Source organism: Nothobranchius furzeri, chromosome 1 (genome assembly GCF_043380555.1).
Source record: "Nothobranchius furzeri strain GRZ-AD chromosome 1, NfurGRZ-RIMD1, whole genome shotgun sequence".
NCBI lineage: Eukaryota > Metazoa > Chordata > Actinopteri > Cyprinodontiformes > Nothobranchiidae > Nothobranchius > Nothobranchius furzeri.
In genome coordinates, this window is record NC_091741.1 from 79,939,282 (window position 1) to 79,956,164 (window position 16,883).

General features: G+C 43.8%; 1 protein-coding gene across 1 annotated transcript in view; it reads left to right on the forward strand.

The window, feature by feature from the left end:
- Positions 1-16,883, forward strand: part of LOC107379349 (cohesin subunit SA-1) — a 48,735-nt gene that overhangs the window by 14,447 nt on the left and 17,405 nt on the right. Inside the window, exons 12-25 of the mRNA XM_015950067.3 lie at positions 8,221-8,328; positions 8,688-8,784; positions 9,052-9,154; positions 9,320-9,423; positions 9,571-9,663; positions 9,749-9,841; positions 11,124-11,324; positions 11,788-11,855; positions 11,936-12,023; positions 12,254-12,334; positions 12,830-12,922; positions 13,013-13,181; positions 13,519-13,646; positions 13,949-14,050. Coding sequence (XP_015805553.1) covers positions 8,221-8,328; positions 8,688-8,784; positions 9,052-9,154; positions 9,320-9,423; positions 9,571-9,663; positions 9,749-9,841; positions 11,124-11,324; positions 11,788-11,855; positions 11,936-12,023; positions 12,254-12,334; positions 12,830-12,922; positions 13,013-13,181; positions 13,519-13,646; positions 13,949-14,050 — 1,528 coding nt within the window. The remainder of the gene's footprint in view (positions 1-8,220; positions 8,329-8,687; positions 8,785-9,051; positions 9,155-9,319; positions 9,424-9,570; positions 9,664-9,748; positions 9,842-11,123; positions 11,325-11,787; positions 11,856-11,935; positions 12,024-12,253; positions 12,335-12,829; positions 12,923-13,012; positions 13,182-13,518; positions 13,647-13,948; positions 14,051-16,883) is intronic.

Below are 16,883 nucleotides of genomic sequence, written 5' to 3' on the forward strand. Positions count from 1 at the left end.
TGTTATTCTATATTATGTTGATTCCAAACAGAGTGACAAAATAATTAAAACATCAATTAATAAGAAAAACAACTCTTTCGTCATTTTCACTATTTATTTATTTATTTATTTTTAGAGATGTTTTTATGAACTCTTTCATTGAAATCTAGTCAGACTCCTTGTTTTCTCTGTCCATGAAGTCTGGCCTCCTTTTTCTGACACCATAAATAATGGCCAGAGGAGACGGCAGCACTCGGGACATTTATTATCCCCTAAAGAAGACAAAGTCGGAAGTATGGGCATTTTTTGGATATTTGAAGAATGCCGAGGGACAGTTGATAGAAGACGGCTATCCTGTTTGCAGCACGAGCAGAAAAAGTGTCTGTGAAAGGCAGCAACGCTACGTGGCCATCATAATGTAGCCATTGTCTCACGACTCCGCCATCTCCAGTTCGCCACTTTTCACAAAATCTTCTGGTTGCCACAGGTCCTGGTGGTTTTTCTTCCAGTTCGACGAGTTTTCTTTTGGAAGGCTGGCTGACTCCAGTTAAAAACCGCCACATTTCACCGCTAGTTTTAACACGAAGCTAACCGCTAACCTGATAAACTGATTGAATGGGATAGGTGGAAATGACGTTGGATGCGGCGCTCACGTTTCGCGTACGTTTGTGTACGTTGCGTGCAGGCGGGAGGAGTATCACAGAAATCCATGGAAGATGACTGATTATCATAACTAATTTGGTGCAAACATTTACTCGCTATGTGGCAGATAGAGCTCAAAAATTTACTCGCCAAATGGAGCAATTTGCTCGCATTTGGCGAGTGTTAATTTCGGACCCTGTTGACAGCCAAAACATGTATAGAAATAATACATTTCTTCTTCATACATTCTCCTGCAATGCCCTGGTCCTGTAGAATGAGCCCTGGCATTTTTACTGTGATTGCCTGTTTTTCTGTAAAATCACAGAAAAAGAGCTGCTCGGGTCGAGCAGGCTGCTTCATGTGCGTTCACGCTCAGGCATAGCTATCAGTAGCTTTAGCAGCAGAGAGTGAGGTAGTGCCAACTCAGCGACTTTGTCGCTGTTCCTAACTCCTAGTGATGAACCTAGCTACATTTCTGAGGACCCTTAGCTACTTTCTTCTAGAGGATATAAATATTACAGATACAAAAGACGTCACTGGTGCTATAGAACACCTAGTAAGGCGGCGGACTCTCGTGCGGAAGACCCGGGTTCGATTCTGGATGTGAACGTAGTTTATTTAGAGTTTTATTTTTTACATTAATGGTATATTTTTTTACAGTAAGATGACCAAATTTTTATTTGAGACTCGCTGAACGGCATTGAATTCACAGATAAAAAAGATGTGGGTTCAGCTTTCATTTTGGAACAATTTTTCAAGCAAGGGAAGGGAATGATCTGAGCAAGCAGGGAGACTGACCCATCTTACACATTTGTCGGCTGTGCTGAAGAGAAAGGTACCGAACCAAATTATTTAATTAATTAGCTGCGTGTTCTTCTGTCCTCTGTCCTCCGGGCCACACACACACACACACACACACACACACACGGGACTGTCTCTGTCTCAGCTGTTATTTTCGTTAAGGAGTGTGCACGTACAGCATGAGTGCCTCGTGCATGAGCCTACTATTGAAGCTGCCGTTACGCTTTTGGCCTGAGGGGGCAATCGCGAGCATGAAAATTCAAAACTCTGTAAAGTCCCTTTAAAAAGGTAAACTCTCTCTCTGTATATGTTTGTGTCCGCGGACTGGACCAGCATGGGGATGTGGATGTTTTAACACCCACGGTTTTTCTAATGAGGAGGTTAAAACACCCACACTTGACTGCAGTTTAGTTCAAAAGCTTTACTATCAGTCCAGTCCCTCCATGTTTCTTGCTGTTTGCCCTCTTTCCCTTCCTCTCCTTCCTTCTCTGACTTCAACAGATGTTATGTCAGTATTCTGGTTGGTTCTGTTGTTGAAACCCATTTCTCCACCGCTCCACAGCGCAAGCAACAAAACGTGCACGCTCATTACAAGCTCACTCCCGCGGTGCGCTCTGCTCATACACTACAGAACTGCAGCCTCCGTGTGTTAAAACATCCGGTTTGTGCAAATCAACATTTGAAACAGGAGCTAATTCAGTTGTTAAAATTATGTGTACCAACCCTGCTTATGGATCACCTCAGAGATGGATTGTCGATGTGAATACTTTTTTTATTTACATATTTTTAACGAGAACAAGAGATTAAATTATTACAAAAAACAAAAGAGAACAATTAGATTCGACTGAGCTCCAAATCTACAACACCTAGACTCTTCAGACCTTAACTAGATGATTTATAACTAATAGCTAGGTAGATTAGTGAAAGAATTAGTGAGTTTGGATTATCATGTTAGCAACATGATTTTCCAGTACTACAGGTTTATAAACAGTAGGCTACGTTTATTTCAAGAATTTATATTGGTCACCAATGAAATAAAACATTTTATAATCAGAGCAGATTAAAGATGCAGGAAGTGGAAATTTTTGTTGGAATCAACCTTTCCTCTATAGAAACTAGAAAGGGAACCAATTCAGCTTTGTACAAAATAAACAATAAATGAATAAAAGAAAACAGGAAGAATGAATAAATAAAAAATGTGGCTGAATCTGCGATCCACTGCCACACGGACTGGAATAACAAATGCTGCAGTAACGGCGCGGCGCCTGTGCTTATTGAATCTGTGTGTGTGTGTGGCACAGCTCCATGAGCCGCTCCAGTCACTGTGTCTCGTTATTGGCGCTATTTAAACCAATGTTGTAAAATTACTTATGCCCAGCCCAGATGTGCTCACATGTGCACCCGTGAGCCGTGCTTCCGCTGGAATGCGTCTGACCTCTGACAGACGCACTCTGATCTTCAGATCTTCAGCGCGCTGTTAATAGCCTGACGTGTTTAGAATGCTGTCCCACAGTCAGTGTGCTAATATAATAATATAATAATGCTAAAATGCTCAGATGGGAATCGTGTCTTGATTTATTTTGTTACATCCATAATGTTCTTTGTGTGACGTTTACAATGTCAGAACACCTGCATGAGACAGGGTGTTAATTACAATCTGGCAGGCACCACCTTCAGATTTCTCCAACATCGTTAAAAGTGATCAAATACGGAACATATCGGCGTGCGCCAGGCCAGAGCGCTGAAGCTCGGCGCATTGTTATTATGAAGCTAGGGCACATGCGGAGGACACACACACGCGCGCGCGCGCGCGCAAAATATACTTGTTTTCAATTACGTTTATTGGGCCCACTTACTTTTTCTTTGGCCCACCCACAAATGAGTTTCTTGCTACGCTAATGGTGACATATGACAGACTCCTCTGAGCTCCACAGCCATTACACTTTTCACCTCGCGCACCCCCTAGCAGCAGCTCTCGCACCCCCAGGGGTGCGCGCACCACACTTAGGGAATCCCTGCTCTACACAGTAAATAAGATAGGGATAAATAAATGAATAATAAAGGACATGGAGTGATTTATAATTCAAGTACTGTCGAGCTTTATTCATAATGTAGATGCTTCTCGCAACCTTATTATACAGGTCCTTCTCAAAAAATTAGCATATTGTGATAGTTTATTATTGTCAGTAATGTACTGAAAAACATTAGACTTTCATATATATTCGATTCATTACACACAACTGAAGTAGTTCAAGCCTTTTATTGTTTCTAATATTGATGATTTTGGTATACAGCTCATGAAAACCCAAAATTCCTATCTCAAAAAATTAGCATATCGTGAAACGGTTCTCTAAACGAGCTATTAACCTAATCATCTGAATCAACTAATTAACTCTAAACACCTGCAAAAGATTCCTGAGGCTTTTAAAATACTCTCAGCCTGGTTCATTACTCAAAACCACAATCATGGGTAAGACTGCCGACCTGACTGCTGTCCAGAAGGCCATCATTGACACCCTCAAGCAAGAGGGTAAGACACAGAAAGAAATTTCTGAACGAATAGGCTGTTCCCAGAGTGCTGTATCAAGGCACCTCAGTGGGAAGTCTGGGAAGGAAGAAGTGTGGCAGAAAACGCTGCACAACGAGAAGAGGTGACTGAACCCTGAGGAAGATTGTGGTGAAGGACCGTGTCCAGACCTTGGGGGACCTGCGGAAGCAGTGGACTGAGTCTGGGGTAGAAACATCCAGAGCCATCGTGTACAGGTGTGTGCAGGAAATGGGCTACAGGTGCCGCATTCCCCAGGTCAAGCCAGTTATGAACCAGAAACCGCGGCAGAAGCGCCTGACCTGGGCTACAGAGAAGCAGCACTGGACTGTTGCTCAGTGGTCCAAAGTACTTTTTTCAGATTAAAGCAAATTTAGCATGTCACTCGGAAATCAAGGTGCCAGAGTCTGGAGGAAGACTGGGCAGAGGGAAATACCAAAGTGCCTGAAGTCCAGTGTCAAGTACCCACAGTCAGTGATGGTCTGGGGTGCACTGTCACCTGCTGGTGTTGACCCACTGTGTTTTATCAAGGGCAGGGTCAATGCTGCTAGCTATCAGGAGATTTTGGAGCACTTCATGCTTCCATCTGCTGAAAAGCTTTATGGAGATGAAGATTTCCTTTTTCAGCACAACCTGGCACCTGCTCACAGTGCCAAAACCACTGGTAAAGGGTTTACTGACCCTGGTATTACTGTGCTCAATTGGCCTGCCACCTCTCCTGACCCCATAGAGAATCTGTGGGATATTGTGAAGAGAAAGTTCAGAGACGCAAGACCCAACACTCTGGATGAGCTTAAGGCTGCTATCAAAGCATCCTGGGCCTCCATAACACCTCAGCAGTGCCACAGGCAGATTGCCTCCATGCCACGCCGCATTGAAGCAGTCATTTCTGCAAAAGGATTCCCGACCAAGTATTGAGAGCATAATTGAACATAATTATTTGAAGGTTGACTTTTTTTGTATTAAAAACACTTTTCTTTTATTGGTCGGATGAAATATGCAAAATTTTTGAGTTAGGAATTTTGGGTTTTCATGAGCTGTACGCCAAAATCATCAATATTAGAAACAATTAAAGGCTTGAGCTACTTCAGTTGTGTGTAATGAATCTAATATATATGAAAGGCTAATGTTTATCAGTACATTACAGAAAATAATGAACTTTATCACAATATGCTATTTTTTGAGAAGGACCTGTATACATGTTTAATTTGTGGTTTCCAACTTTATTATCTATTATTATTCCAAGGAACTTATGTTCTGTCACTTGCTCAATTTCACATCCATTTGCAGCTTAACATCAGTTTTATTAGCCATACCAAACAGCATACATTTTGTTTTTGCTATGTTTAAAGTAAGCTTATTTTCAATAAACCACTCTTTAATAGCGCACATTTCAATTTGGACAATCCTTTCTAAGTCGCTAATATTATTTCCTGCACAGAAAATAGTGGTATCATTGGCAAACAAAACAAATGTCAGTGTATTTGTTACATTACTCAAATCATTAATATATAACAAAAGTAATTTTGGACCCAACACAGACCCCTGTGGTACTCCACAAACAATGTCCAACCATGAAGATGAACATGCTCTAAAATCAAATGACCAAAAAAACATCATCGGAACATCCGTCTTCGTCTTCGTCTTCCTCCGCTTATCCGGGTCCGGGTCGCGGGGGCAGCATCCCAATTAGGGAGCTCCAGGCCGTCCTCTCCCCGGCCTTGTCCACCAGCTCCTCCGGCAGGACCCCAAGGCGTTCCCGGACCAGATTGGAGATGTAACCTCTCCAACGTGTCCTGGGTCGACCCGGGGGCCTTCTGCCGGCAGGACGTGCCCGAAGCACCTCCCCGGGGAGGCGTCCAGGAGGCATCCTGACCAGATGCCCAAACCACCTCAACTGGCTCCTTTCGATCCGGAGGAGCAGCGGTTCTACTCCGAGTCCCTCCCGAATGTCCGAGCTCCTCACCCTATCTCTTAAGGCTGAGCCCGGCCACCCTACGGAGGAAACTCATTTCGGCCGCTTGTATCCGCGATCTCGTTCTTTCGGTCATTACCCAAAGCTCATGACCATAGGTGAGGATTGGGACGTAGATCGACCAGTAAATCGAGAGCCTGGCTTTCTGGCTCAGCTCCCTCTTCCCCACGACAGATCGGCTCAGCGTCCGCATCACTGCAGACGCCGAACCAATCCGCCTGTCGATCTCCCGATCCCTCCTACCCTCACTCGTGAACAAGACCCCGAGATACTTAAACTCCTCCACTTGAGGTAGGACCTCTCCCCCGACCCGGAGGTGGCAAGCCACCCTTTTCCGGTCGAGAACCATGGTCTCAGATTTGGAGGTGCTGATCCTCATCCCAGCCGCTTCACATTCGGCCGCGAACCTACCCAGCAAGAGCTGAAGGTCAGAGCTGGATGAAGCTAGGAGGACCACATCATCCGCAAAAAGCAGAGACGAGATTCTCCTGCCACCAAACTCGACACACTCCACACCACGGCTGCGTCTAGAAATTCTGTCCATAAAAGTGATGAACAGAACCGGTGACAAAGGGCAGCCCTGGCGGAGTCCAACCCTCACTGGGAACAGGTCCGACTTACTACCGGCTATGCGGACCAAACTCACGCTCCTCTGGTAAAGGGACTGAATGGCCCTTAACAGAAAGCCACCCACCCCATACTCCTGGAGCGTCCCCCACAGGGTGCCCCTGGGGACACGGTCATAAGCCTTCTCCAAATCCACAAAGCACATGTGGATTGGTTGGGCAAACTCCCATGCCCCCTCCATCACCCTTGCAAGGGCATAGAGCTGGTTCACAGTTCCACGGCCAGGACGAAAACCACATTGCTCCTCCTCAATCTGAGATTCAACTATCGATCGGACCCTCCTCTCCAGTACCTTGGCGTAGACCTTTCCAGGGAGGCTGAGGAGTGTGATCCCCCTATAGTTGGAACACACCCTCAGGTCACCCTTCTTAAAGATGGGGACCACCACCCCGGTCTGCCACTCCCTAGGAACTGCCCCCGATGACCACGCAATGTTGTAGAGACGTGTCAACCATGACAGCCCTACAACATCCATAGCCTTGAGATACCCAGGACGAACCTCATCCGCCCCCGGGGCTCCGCCGCTGTGTAGTTGTTTGACTACCTCAGCAACTTCTGCCCCCGAGATCGGACAGTCCATCCCCAGGCCTCCCAGCTCTGGTTCCTCCTCGGAATGCGCATTGGTGGGATTGAGGAGCTCCTCGAAGTATTCCTTCCACCGTCCGACTATAGCCTCAGTTGACGTCAGCAGCTCCCCATCCCCACTGTAAACAGTGTGAGCGAGTTGCTGTCTTCCTCTCCTGAGGCACCGGACAGTTTGCCAGAACCTCTTTGGAGCCGATCGATAGTCTTTCTCCATGGCCTCACCAAACTCCTCCCACGCCCGAGATTTTGCCTCGGCAACTGCCACTGCTGCACCCCGCTTGGCTATCCGGTACCTGTCTGCTGCCTCCGAAGACCCACAGACCAGCCACGCCCTGTAGGCCTCCTTCTTCAGCCTGACGGCTCCCCGAACCTCTGGTGTCCACCAGCGGGTACGGGGGTTGCCACCACGACTGGCACCGGCCACCTTACGACCACAGCTAGCAAAAGCCGCCTCGACAATCGCAGAGTGGAACAAGGCCCACTCGGACTCAATGTCCCCCATCGGAACATCCCTAAATAAAATTCATAAAAAGTATGTACTGACACTACACCAGACATGTTTTCTTTGTGGGAAATCTGTAGGAGTTTTGGTGTTACACACCTGTTACACGTAAGCACAACCGTTCTGTTTAAAATATGTCAGTCTGCTGCCTTGGCAACGGATGTGTGTGGCAGAGTTGGCAGAAGAGAGAGCTAGCCAGTGTAATTTGTTGATTTAAACCTCGTTTTTGTTGCGCTGCTGCTGCTGCACTTCCTACAAGTTAAACATCAACAACTGGAATAACTTCCTCGTTCATTCTGAATAAACACCACAACATTTTTACGTTACGACCTTCCTCACTATTACGAGTTATTAAACACATTATTATAAAAAACGTTCTCGTTAATACGAGATGCTGCTCTAGCATTTTCCTCGCACTAGTGACAATACGCTTTCATATAAAATGAGTGGTTTCAGGAAAAGTAGTTCTGCTGCTCTTTATAAAAACCTGCAGGGAAATCTGTTGGATGACTAAAGCTTTTCCTCATGTGAAGCTGACCCATTTGTTTGTGCTGTCACCATCAGAACCACAGAAGAAGGCCTGAAGGAGGAGGAGTGCGGCCACATCTACCCGCTGGTTTATGCTTCCCACCGAGGGCTGGCATCAGCAGCTGGCGCCTTCCTCTGTAACAAGTGTGTAGACGTTCTGCACAGGTGCAGAGTTGTCATCTTTGTGGTGTTTTTAAAGCTGCAGCGTTTTTGTTTAAGGAGTTTTCACAAATCGTTTCATTGTTCCTATTTGATTTGCTCCATCAGAATGAATAATTAAAAACACGATAGGGTTTTAAACACAATATCATAGTAATCGTTATAATTGCGTGCATCAACATGAATGTTGATTTCCACAAAAGCAAAGAAACAAATCCGTCGCCTTCAGCAGCAGAGGGTGTTTTTGCATGTTAAATAACTCACTTTATATTGAATGGTAGTTATGTTATTTTTTCAACTACATGTTGTTTGTTTGTAACTCATAAAATGTTTTTATGTGTTAGACTGAAAAGCGTGATCTGTAGTGATGCCCAGGAGAAGGATCATCGCAACAACTCAGCTTTTCTTCAAATCCTCGTCTCCTTCTCCATCCAGAGCGAGGTCAAGCCTCCATGTTTTCTCTCACAACAGTCCTTTGTTTGAATTTTGAAGACTGGCTTTAACTGAAGTTTAGTGTAAATTGATGTTTTTCCTCATGGATTCTTTTCATTTTGTATTTTATTGAAGATTCAGGTCACACATTCTTGTAATGCTGCTTTACTCAAAAAGATCCGTGGGAGATAACACTGCAACAACAAACTTATCAGTGTATTTTAAACCCAGCTATAACATTTGTTAGTAAATCTGAACTTTACCATCTTCTAACAGTTCCACGAGCATGGGGCGTACCTGGTGGACAGTCTGTGGGCTGTGGCAAGCTCTGAGCTAAGAGACTGGGAGACGATGACAGCTTTACTGCTGCAGGATGCTGGTGAGGAAGATTGAGACAAAACCATTAGCAGCAGTTTGAGCTAGATGGATTCTGCAGAAACTATTAAGATTAATACTTAGAAATTCATCATGATACATTAGCGCTGTACACATCTGTCCTGCTTTCTTTTGAGTTTGCTCTTGTTTTCTGCTTTTGTGACGTCAGGTTTGATTTACGAGGAGGAGGGAGTGCTTCTGGATATTATGATGTGTGCCATCAGACAGGCAACTCAGGCCACCCCGCCTGCTGGAAGGTCTCAGAGCAAAAAGGTGCAAGTGTTGTTTTTTAAAGTTTAATGGTCTGTGTAGGTTGGGTCTCTATTGGTCGATACTTTTAGCACAAATGCACAATTTGCCTTATGTTTCTGTTTTTTGCCTTCCCTGTGTGTTTGTGGACCAATGTTGATCTGGGGTCAGCTCCTGAGTATAAAAGAAAAGAAGATCCAGGAACAAGACCGGAGCCGCATCACCACACACTTCATCCCCATTCTGCCTCAGCTGCTTTCCAAGGTAAAAAGCTAAACTTATTTAAGTTTTCAGCATTTTATTCTCATGTAAATTAATACAGACCATATCTCCTTTTACTGACCTTCAGTATTCAGCTGATGAAGGAAAAGTGAGCCTTCTGCTCAAAGCTCCTCTTTACTTTGATCTGGAGATGTACAGCAGCACTCAGTGGCTGGAGAAGGTATGAGAACCAGAGTTGGGAAGGTCCTGCATGATGAGTCAATAACTTGGTGTTTTGAATAGGGCCCGACCGATATGCTTTTTTTGGGACCGATACCGATATAAAACTTTTAACAAAGGCCGATAGCCGATATAATGGCCGATAATTCTCCCTCACAAAAAAAAGATAAGATTTTTCTTAAGCTTAAACCCTTCCTTCTCTGCCTTTTTGATGCAAACTTGTTTCTCTATTACTCACCAAAGAACTGTCTCAATAACTCACTAGGGTTTCCAAGTAATGCAAATAAGATTTATTTAGCAGATCTCAAAAAACAACAGAACACACAAACTCAGTCACGGCATAAATCTAACATTCAAGTTTTTTCTTGTAAACTGTGGTTTCCACAAATACATTTTAACTTAAAGGAATATTCCACCACTCAGTAAAATTGTGTCTTGTTAAGATTCCCCAGAGTTAGACAAGTCAGAAAAAGCATTTTATAACCAGCCCAATGTGATCTGGCAGCAGTTGGTTTTCTTAGTTTAGTATAAAACAATGTAAGTGCATTCACGTACATTGTAGTGTTTTTTTATGTAGGTGAATGCAAGCCTTCCCTTACATTGCTTTATGCTAAAACGACTGGTTACAAAATGTTTTTTCTGACTTGGCTACCTCTGGGGAATCTAACAACACACACAAGTTTAGGGACAGAAGATCCCTATAAGAATATTAAAATAATAAAATTGCAGCAATAAATAAAACGTAATACGTGTGCTTTGTAACAAAGTAACACTCTGTGGAAGTTAACTTGGTGAACTCATTCACCCTGGACAGGAAATAATTGCACATAAGAAACATAAATAAGAATAAATTTTAAAAAAGTTTCAAAACAATAATTTGTGTTCAAAGTTCAAAGGAGTGGAGCCACACAACATGAGTTCATGAAGCTGGCGCCATCTGCTGGATAGGAAGTGCAATATTGGCCTTATCGGCCGTCTTTTTGGCTGATAGCCAATAGTGTTAATGACCCCAATGTCGGCAGATATATCGGTCGGGCCCTAGTTTTGAATGTTTGTTTTCACATAATATATTTTACATTCTCCTGTAATATGATGCTAATTGTTAATACATGAGAAAATGTGGGACATACATCTTATAAAAGAGGTGCTTTTTGTTAGCATTTCTGCTTTTTGGACCTGAAAAGCTCTTTGTAACCTGTCAGAACAAATTAAAACTAGGTCAGACCTTCAGATCAGGAAAGTTGTGTTCTGTGTGCATATTCTGTCCCCCCCATCCCCGTCAGCATCTGGACCTGCTACTGGCTCAGATATGTGACATTGTGAAGAAGCACACGGAGGCCACTGTGCTGCAGGCCTGCACCCACCTGATCAGCACATTATGTTCAGACAGCTACACCTTCTCCTCCCGCGCACACCTGGTGTTCAGTCAGCTGCTGGATGACCTGACTGAAAGTTTCAACACCTACCTGAGTGACCTGCTGCAGGTTAGAACACATGCCAGACGGTGGGGCTTGCTTATGTGTACACACAGGTGGTTGGTTATACAATGCTTTACCACCGTTTATTTACAGCACCAAGATAAAAATAAGATTAAAACAATCTGCTTTCACATAAACGCGAATGGAGTGAGAGAATGGAGATGGATGCTGATCCTACTCACTTATGGTAACAACATCCGTGTTGGACAATATAGAACTTATTGAAAATTGCTGTAATGATAATTGTTTGCTGATGATTTGATAGCTTACACTCTTTGATTGTGTAGCATCTTCTGGTCATTTGTTCAAACTAACAATAAATTGTTCCTTAGAGATATAAATCAAAGTAGAAAAAACAACTAGAGTTTTTACTTAAAAAAGGGAACTAATGTGATTATTTTCTTAAAATCTGGTAATTTTGTTTATTGTAACTTAATAAACCCCAGATGTGTGTGTTTGATTTTCCTAGGGGACTGCAGATGAGGATGATGTGTACAATGCCTCCACAGCCTTGAAAAGAATGGCTGCCTTGAGCAGGTAGGTCTATAGTGACTCGTGTAGCTGTAGTGCTGCTCCTGGACCTGGGATCATGCTGATGTGGAGTTTGTGCTTCTCAGTGCCAAAGACCCCACTTCCTGGAAGCTGCTTGGCTCCTGTCTTGAGTTACTGAAGAGCAGGATTGAGTCCCTGGATTTTGACAAAGAGGTTTTTAACTGAGTTTAATGTTTTTGTGGGTTTATGACTCGGGGTTTGTGGAAATAATGTAGGAGAGGGTGTCAAGTCATCAGTGCCATCAGTGGTGATATTTAACTTAGTTCATATGATGATGTAGGCTTCACTGAGTTAACAATACTATTTTGCCTTTGCATCAAGCTTTTGTAGTTTGCTGTTTTTTGTCCTTGATATGATAAAAGTTTGTTTTTGTGTGATTTCAGCTGATGGTGGCAGCTCTAAAGTTTGCAGGTTTTCATTTGATGTGGGCCAAAGTCAATGTGGTCAGCTTCAAGCCAGCGGAGGTGACTGATGGATATAAACATGAAACAGAGCTTGTTTGCTTTTTGTTCATCCTCTTGGATCCTGGTGGTGTTGGTGTGTCTACATCACTGGTGCTTTAACAATAGCAGTGGTCCTGTCACAGCCACTCCTTTGTGTTTGTGTCGGCTAGTGCAGCAATGTGATTCTCCTTTAGCTTATTTTTCATATATTGTTTGCTTCATTTGTCTGTTTCTATTTCAATTTTAAATGCTTAGTTTGTCATTTTAGTTTTTTTTTTAGATTTGTTTATTCTGAAGGACCCGGATGACCTCTTTACCGAATGTGATTGACAACTAAAACTGCAAAAAACAGTTATTTTGTTAACCGTCCACTGCTTTAAAAGCATAATGGTTTGGTTCATTCTCTAAAGCGTGTAATATATGATTCAGCCGTATTCAGGATGTCTCTTTTACACAATGCACTTTTGATAATCAACATCTGGATGTGACTCTTCTGCCATGACTCCTCTCTCCAAGGCTGAACTGAGGCTTCTGAAGAAGGACGTGCATTGGTTCTGTAATATCTGCCAGTCTTGTTTGTCTCTGGACCAGTCTGAGATAAGAGATCAGGTAAATGAGCAGCATCTCCTACAGTAGCAGAACAGCCATATTGTTTTAGATTATTTTCTGACAAGCATTGACTTTTGCTTCCCTTTGTAGGCCTTTGAGCTCCTGTGTGACCTGCTGCTATTGTACAGCACCTGCTCAGTCAGCACCGAGCCTGCCCTCAGGAGCCTGGTCCACCTGCCGTCTGACTCTCTACGTGCTGAGATGGCTTCTTTCCTTCTGGACTATGTCTTTAACAACACGGAGCATTTTGAGCTGGATGGTATCTAAAGTTTCTAAAGCGGCTTCAGTTATCGTCGACTTCCCTGGTGTATTACTTGGTTTCTTTTTCTGAGTCACGATGAAGAGGATTCATCTCAGTTGTTCCCTCCCTGGGGATTCTACTCTCACATTTGCCTGTGAACGTTCTGTTTGATGTCTTTGTTTGGAGTCTTCTCATAGTTTAGGATGTTCTGTCAAATCCCCTGAAATAATACCAGCAGGCCCAGGTGCTCTGTTTGCTTCTAAACACCTGAACACCTTCCCTATCCCTTCTTTCTAAACATAAGTAACTCTTTGTTATTCCTCCATCTTGTCCTCTTTTTGCCTCTCCTGTTTAGATGTGAGTGAGGATCAAAGGATGACTATTCAGAAGAAACGCAACCAGCTGGCTGGCTACTGCAAATTGATCATTTATGGTGTTTTGGACCTCACAGCAGCAACCAACGTCTTCAGGCACTATAGCAAGGTGGTGCTGACCTGAGTCTCCCCGTGTAATAACACAGACACGTGTATCTACAGCTAGGGTACTTGATTACTCTTTGAATAAATGAACTGGGCTTGGAATACAGGAGCAGTCTGATTTAAAAAGATGTGTTTAAAAGAGGAGGAGGGTGGCAAAATCTGATTTGGAACCAGAGAGGTGCTAAAGATGAGTCACAGAGAACAGTAGCTAAAAGAAGTCAGAATGACGTGGAGAGAAAGGATCATTTTACATTTTCAGACGCTCATCTAAGGCTGTTAATTAAACTATTGATTTTTTTCTCCCAGCATTTGAAAGAATTTGGTGACATCATCAAGGAGCTGGTGAGCAGGAGCAAGCTCATCAACCCCATCCAGAGTGCCAAGATTGTGTGCCTGAGCCTGCAGCAGGTAGACTTTTTCACTTTTCCTGTCTGACTGTTGTGAAGAAGGTAGGAATGTTCCTCTGTGGTGCAGCGATGGAGAGAAGCAGCGAGGGGGTTGAGAGTGGGATGTGAAGATGAGCTCTGTTCTGAGAGAAAACACAGAGAATAATAGATTTACAAAATGCAAACTCATAGTTGCACAGTAGTCCATTCTAGAAGAGATGAAGATGTGTACAAGCTTCTCTACATCTGCCAAGCTCAGCATTGGATGTAGTTTGGCAAAGTTCCTAAGATGATAAAAGGAAGTCTTACACAGGTGTCTAATGTGGGTGTCAAAGATGAGTTGTGAATCCATTTTGACACCCAGGTTGGTGGAGAGGGTTGTGTTTTTGCCAGAGAAAGTGATGCTGGTTGTGGTCAAGATAAAAGTCTTGGACAAAGAATCAGAAGCTTCCTTTACCATAAGAGCTGAACAATTGTAGGAAAAGATTGAATTGTAATTTCAATGTTTGTCAAATCAAGCTTTGGCACATTAACTCCTTCACTGCCAGCCATTTGCTGATCAGAAAAGCCCTTCACTGCCAGCGTTTTTCAGCGTTTTCACAGTTTTTTTTTCACACAGAACATTGCGCTCTATGATGTCAATGTCAAAAATAACAAAACAAAGAGGAGACTCATCTCTTACAACTGGAAGAATTTGCGCGGTTCGACCACTATCCTTTCTTTCATTATCCGTTGTCGAGTTGTGATTGGCAGAAGCTTTTCCGGTTCACGCCTCACTTTGTTTTGAGCCGCTGCTGTAAAAAAATAAAAAAATCTCCTAACACATGGATTTTCCGCTTCCTGATCACGTGACGTACGTGGATGAAGATCGGCTTTAGAGCTAGGATGTTTGTTCTCACAGTGCGGGGGCTTGTTCCCACGCCCACACAGTAAAAAAATACAAAGTCAAAGGGAACAAACATAAAAAAGTAGTCCTTTTCCAAAAGCCAAAGCATAGAAGTGGGTCTTCAGTCGTGACTTGAAGACAGTGAAAAATGATGACTGTTGAATTGCAATGGGCGGTGCATTCCAGAGAAAGGAGGCAGCATACACAAAACCCTGCTCCCCCCTGCTTTATAGTTCACTGTTGGAGTAGAGAGCAGCTGGCGATTTGCTGGTTTCAGTGAGAACGCTGGCACATAGGGTGTGAGCAGGTCACATGGGTAGTATGGTGTGAGACAGTTCAATGCTTCAAAAACAAAGAACAGAAGCACGCCATGAAAGTCACGGGCAACCAGCGGAGATATGCCAGAACAGGGGTGAAATGGCTACGTCTATTTGTGCTTGTTAAGAACTTGCAGCAGCATTTTGCACCTACTGCAGCTTAGGGTTGGGCATCAAGCATCGATTGGAACCGGTTCCAACTGTTAGGTTTTCCCGGGATCGTTCAAAGTCTTTTATTTTGATTCCTAGTGTTGATTCCTAGTATGCCGACTAGAAGAGGAATCCGCGGCCGATCTCCGTGAAAAATAAATGTGATCTGCAAATTGTGATCAACGCTTTTCAGAGCTGATCACACTAACCAGGGTTTCCCTTACATAGACGTAGCTGTGGCGGGCCGCCACGGCTAAAATCCCACTGCCACGCCTACAAGATCCCAAGGTTTTTTTTTTTCTTTTGCGCTGTTTCCCGAAGAAGCAGCAGGAACTACTAAGTTGTCGCTTGTGATCACAGCCGGCGGGCAGCAAGGAGGAGCAGGCAGGGCAAGGTGCAGTTACAGCATAAGTTACTGAGTTTAAAATTAGAAAGGTAGCAGTGGATATAATGCTTTTTGGTTTACATGTTTCAATAGCATTAAGATAAACTAGTGTTGACGATCTTGACAGGGTTTCCTCCAGTGCTTATTAGGCCAGGTCCCCCCCCCCCCAGGCTAATCATCACTTAATCATGTAAAATTTATTTATTTTTTCATGTCTGACTTTAACCACATCTAATACTGTATTACGGCGTGAGCGCAACAGCGACAACTTAAGATCGATGTGTGAGCAGCGTGAAAGGTCGGGTGTTTTCATCTGAACCCTTAAAACCTCCAGCAGGCTACGCTGCACTATTGACGTGTTAGCGCGCGGCGCTAACAACTCAGCGACGTGACATGTCTCGGGGAAAGCGTAAAAACACGTTGGACGCTTCTTCTGAAGCGGGAAAATAATGCTTCTTCTTAAGCAGAGCACGACGTCGCCTCGGCTCGTTCACGGCCGGTACCGGACTGGGCTCGATAACATTGACCCAGCACAGCCACTGGGTCATTGGAGCTACCCCGTGACTGCCTGATGGAAAACCAGCGGGTTTCATCAGACTCGTAAAGTTTCTTGTTTTTGCTGGGGACCCCATGTATTTTACCGCTCCCTCCTGCAGTCTTCCCCTATTAACATTTAAAATGATTCTGTAAATTCCGTATATCAATAGAAACAATCTCTGCCTCTGCCAGCTGCAGTAAATGTAGTCTCCAAATAATAAATAAGAGGTGCATTCATCTGTGTATCTCCTTTGATCCGCATTAGTGATATTCTCAGCACCAGAACAGTGAAGCAAAGAAACGCATTCCTGAGTTTGTTAGTAATTTTATTTATTATGTGCATCAAACCTGTGCAATTTTTCTCTGAAATGAGATCAAATCAGTGCTTCTATGAGTTGTCTCCGCTCTACCCCCCCCCCGCCGGCCCCACCGCCACAGCTGGAAAAATTCCTAGGGGAACACTGGAAGTAAATGATAACATTAATAACTATTGGATTTTCGTGTGTGAGTAACACAATGTATTGTTAAATCAAGCACATACTGATCTGGTGTAGATGAGATCTGAAATGGATCAATGCAG